The sequence below is a fragment of the Babylonia areolata genome, chromosome 19, assembly GCF_041734735.1.
Source record: "Babylonia areolata isolate BAREFJ2019XMU chromosome 19, ASM4173473v1, whole genome shotgun sequence".
NCBI lineage: Eukaryota > Metazoa > Mollusca > Gastropoda > Neogastropoda > Buccinidae > Babylonia > Babylonia areolata.
The window spans coordinates 60,439,342-60,444,341 of record NC_134894.1 but is presented as its reverse complement, the minus strand read 5'-3'; the positions used below and the strand labels follow the sequence as shown (position 1 = coordinate 60,444,341).

The 5,000-nt window shown below is 47.4% G+C and overlaps 1 protein-coding gene across 4 annotated transcripts in view; it reads right to left on the bottom strand.

Moving 5' to 3' along the window:
* LOC143293899 (deleted in lung and esophageal cancer protein 1-like) overlaps nt 1-5,000 on the bottom strand; it is an 85,830-nt gene that overhangs the window by 35,070 nt on the left and 45,760 nt on the right. For all 4 annotated transcript variants that reach the window (XM_076605249.1, XM_076605251.1, XM_076605252.1 and 1 more), the window contains exon 25: nt 4,268-4,419. In XM_076605249.1, coding sequence (XP_076461364.1) covers nt 4,268-4,419 — 152 coding nt within the window. The remainder of the gene's footprint in view (nt 1-4,267; nt 4,420-5,000) is intronic.

The following is a 5,000-nucleotide window of genomic DNA, read 5'->3' as shown; positions in this document are numbered from 1 at the left end:
CTGACTTTCAATCTGAGGGTCCCTGGTTCGAATCTCGGTAACGGCACCTGGTGGGTACAGGGTGGAGATTTTTCCAATCTCCCAGCTCAACATACGTGCAGACCTGCTAGTGCCTGAACCCCCTTCGTGTGTATACGCAAACAGAAGATCAAATACGCACGTTAAAGATCCTGTAATCCATGTCAGCCTTCGGTGGGTCATGGAAACAAGAACATACCCAGCATGCACCCCCACCCCAACAACGGAGTATGGCTGCCTACATGGTGGGATGAAAACGGTCATACACATAAAAGCCCACTCGTGTATACCGAGCATGCACCCCCACCCCAACAACGGAGTATGGCTGCCTACATGGTGGGATGAAAACGGTCATACACATAAAAGCCCACTCGTGTACGTGGGAGTTGCAGCCCACGAACGCAGAAGCAGAAGAAGAAGAAGAAGAATCTCTCTTTCCCCGTACAAAATGCCACATCCGTACACCCATGGACCCACCAGCCTGACCTGAACACCGGTCACTGGAAAGGTTGAAAGGTGTTGGCATGTACGTGCTGTGTGCTTGCTGGAACATGCACTGGTAGTAGGGCTTTTTCAAACAATTCATTTCATTACCACTACTGACGGGCACTGTAGCTGAGTGGTTAAAGCGTTGGACTTTCAATCTGAGGGTCCCGGGTTCGAATCTCGGTAACGACGCCTGGTGGGTAAAAGGGTGGAGATTTTTCCGATCTCCCAGATCAACATATGTGCAGACCTGCTAGTGCCTGAACCCCCTTCGTGTGTAAACGCATGCAGAAGATCAAATACGCACGTTAAAGATCCTGTAATCCATGTCAGCGTTCGGTGGGCTATGGAAGCAAGAACATACCCAGCATGCACACCCCGGAAAGCGGAGTATGACTGCCTACATGGCAGGGTAAAAATGGTCATGCACGTAAAAGCCCACTCGTGTACATGCGAGTGAACGTGGGAGTTGCAGCCCACGAACGCAGAAGAAGAAGAAGAAGAATTACCACTACTGCCTGCAGCACGGAGAGCTCTTCACACAAAGAGAGCAGTCAGGGTGGTGGTGTAAGGAAGGGTCATTACACGAAAGGACAAACCAACAAACAAACAAACAAACACAAGATTCAGTCAATATATAAGGTCACCGCCCACTTCTGAAGGCGTTAACCACGTCCAAGGAAAAAGAGCCACAAAGGCGGAGACACAGACAGTGGCGGATTCAGAACACAGAATACGTAATACTTTATCATCTCAGCAAGAGACATTCATCTGTGAGTGTTAAACACATAAACAATACACAAAAATCACAGTCATTCAACATATTATATACATGAAAGACATAAAAGTTTAGACGTCAACCCAGGGCAACCCATGCATACAATGAATAATCACAGTGGGCGACAACAACAACAAGAGAAACCTTTAAAAGGTAACTCAGAGTAAATCATACATACATCATCACAGCCATGCACGTGCATACAGGATAGGCATAGAATAGGCATAAAAAAGCATACTAAAAGTGACATATAATAACAATATGCAATTCAAGAGTATTTTGTTTTAAGACATCACATTCCATAATATTATACATGCACTCTAGCATACATTTTATGTGGAGTGATGGCCTAGAGGTAACGCGTCCGCCTAGGAAGCGAGAGAATCTGAGCGCGCTGGTTCGAATCACGGCTCAGCCACCAATATTTTCTACCTCTCCACTAGACCTTGAGTGGTGGTCTGGATGCTAGTCATTTGGAGGAGACGATAAACCGAGGTCCTATGTGCAGCATGCACTTAGCGCATGTAAAAGAACCCACGGCAACAAAAGGGTTGTTCCTGGCAAAATTCTGTAGAAAAATCCCCTTTGATAGAAAAAACAAATAAAACTGCACGCAGGATAAAAATACTGTAGTATAGTGACACGCTCTCCCTGGGGAGAGCAGCCCGAATTTCACATAGAGAAATCTGTTGTGACAAAAAGAGAAATACAATACAATACAATACAATTCATTACTGCTGCTTAATAGCTGAACTGAGGCCGGAATCAAGCTGCATGTCAGCCTGGGGAAGGAGGGTTGTCTAACGTTCCTTGACTGCTGCTGCCAGAGTTATTTTTCCTTGGGTTTCCACAGCTGCTTGTGCTGGCCAGTTCCACAGTTAAGTATAAAGCATAACTGGATCACTACAGTTGTCACAGTGCACCCCCCCCCCCCCCCCCCCCGCCCCCCTCCGCCCCCAACTCTACCCCCGCATGTCCCTTCACATACAACAGACAACAACCCAAAGCATGGCGCTACCATTCCTGCTATACCAACCTACTTCACATACAACAGACAACAACCCAAAGCATGGCACTACCATTCCTGCTATACCAACCTACTTCACATACAACAGACAACAACCCAAAGCATGGCGCTACCATTCCTGCTATACCAACTAATTTCACATACAACAGACAAAACAACCCAAAGCATAGCACTACCATTCCTGCTATACCAACCTACTTCACATACAGCAGACAAAAAAACAAAGCGTGGCACTATCATCCCTGCTATACCAACCTGGTGTGTGTCCATCGAGATCGATGATGACCATCGTTGTCATCCAGCTTGGGGATGGGGGGAGGGAGGTGGTTGTTGGGGGGGGGGGATGCTCATGAGTCTATCTGTGAATGCGCAGATGGCTGAATAGTCCAATCTGCGCACGAAATGTTCGCTGACAGTTGGGGCAGACAAAGACAGGCGTATCATTGTCAGGGAGCTTGTTTGCCCGTGACTTTCTGGCCTGCCTCTTCTGAACAGCTGCAGGAGTCCTGTTGGCCTCGCACAACTTGGCGCCTTTGTGCACAGCAGCGTGCCATTTGTCATGGTCCATTGCAGATTCCTCCCAGGAGTCAGGGTTGATGTCAAACGCTTTCAGAGAGACTTTCAGAGTATCTCTGAAGCACTTCTTCTGGCCTCCGTGTGATCTCTTCCCTTGTTGCAGCTCACCACAGAAGAGCCTTTTAGGCAGCCAATGGTCTGGCAAGCGTGCCACGTGTCCAGCCCAACGAAGCTGGGACTGCATCAGGATGGTGAATAAGCTGGGAAGGGTGGCTTTTGCGAGCACCTCTGTGTCTGGGGTCCTGTCTTGCCACTTGATGTTCAGTAGCTTCCTGAGGCATGTTGTGCGGAAATGGTTCAGCTTCTTGGCTTGTCGTTGGTACACTGTCCAAGTTTCACAGGCGTACAGTAGTGTGGGGAGAACTACTGCTCTGTAGACCTTCAGCTTGGTCTCAAGACCAATGCCTCTTCTGTTCCAGACATTTGCATAGAGTCTGCCAAAGGTTGCGCTTGCTCTTGCAATCCTGACGTTCACTTCATCGTTGATGGTCGCATTTCGTGACAGTGTGCTGCCAAGGTATGTGAACCGCTCGACCACACTGAGTCTCTGACCGTTGACTGTGATGTTGGGCTCAACGTGGGGTTTCCCTGGGGCTGGCTGATGGAGAACTTCAGTTTTCTTCGTGCTGATGGTAAGGCCAAAGTCCCTCTGGCTGTGGCAAACTTGTCGACGCTGAGTTGCATGTCAGCTTCAGATCCAGCGTTGAGGGCACAATCATCAGCAAACAAAAAGTATCTGATGATGTCTGTCATGACCTTGGTTTTTGCTTGAAGCCTTCTGAGGTTAAACAGCTTGCCATCTGTTCGGTACTTTAGGCTGATTCCAACATCGCCATCTCTGAAGGCATCAGTAAGCACTGCAGAGAACATGAGGCTGAACAGTGTTGGAGCCAGGACGCAGCCTTGCTTGGCACCATTTGTGACTGGAAAAGGAGCAGATGTTTCACCATTGTCCTGGACTCGAGCCTACATGCCTTCATGGAATTGGCTGACCAAGGAAATAAATTTCTGAGGGCATTCGTACTTGGCCATGATCTTCCACAGACCCTCTCTACTCATGGTGTTGAAGGCCTTGGTGAGATCGACATAGGTGGAGAACAGATCAGCATTTTGCTCCTGACATTTCTCTTGCAGCTGCCTTGCAGCAAACACCATGTCGGTGGTCCGGAATCCACACTGGCTCTCAGGCAAATGACCTTGGTCAGGGTGTGCTGTGAGGCGGTTTAGTAGGATCCTGGCAAGTATCTTGCCTATACCAACCTACTTCACATACAACAGACAAAAACCCAAAGCATGGCACTATCATCCCTGCGATACCAACCAACTTCACATATGACAGACAAAAACCCAAAGCGTGGCACTACCACTCCTGCGATACCAACCTTGGAGATGATGTTGTCGCAGTATTTGCCCCACATGTCGCTGTACGCGGTGACCTCGATCTCCTGTTCCCCGAAGGGAGGCAGAGACCCTGATGACGGCTGCAGCAAAAACGCTGCCCCCAGGCCTTTACCCAGCACTGCCACTTTGAAGTCTGCAATGAGAGTTAATAATAAATAATAATAATAATAATAATAATAGTATTTATATAACGCTTAATCTTGTGCAGAGACAAATGAAAGTGGTTTCACACCAGTCATTTGCACGCATGCATAATTCTAAAACTGGAGAAACTGAAGACAAGGGAGAGGCAGGGAAGGGAGGCTATCTTGGTCCAGAGACAGCAAAAGAACAGCGGCCAACAGTGGAGTGTTTGAATCTGGGTATGCATAAACAAAGTAGATCCGAAGCCAATCATAGAGAGCGAGATGGAGTGTAGAGGTGAAGGCAGCCACAGAGATAGGAAGGGGCAGATTTGTGAATACATTCGTAACATAGAGTGCTGATCTTATACTTTATTCCATGTGAGACAGGCAGCCAATGGAGATGTTGCAAAATAGGAGTGATATGCTCTGATCTTTTCTTTCTGAGGATGACAGTTCAACAGTAAACATCTATAAAAAAAAAATTAAAAAAAAATCAACTTAAAGCAATTTTCGTTAGTTTTGTCAAGTGTGTGCCACTTCTGTTAATTTGATGTAAATATTTGGCTCATGTGTGTGCTGACACACAACA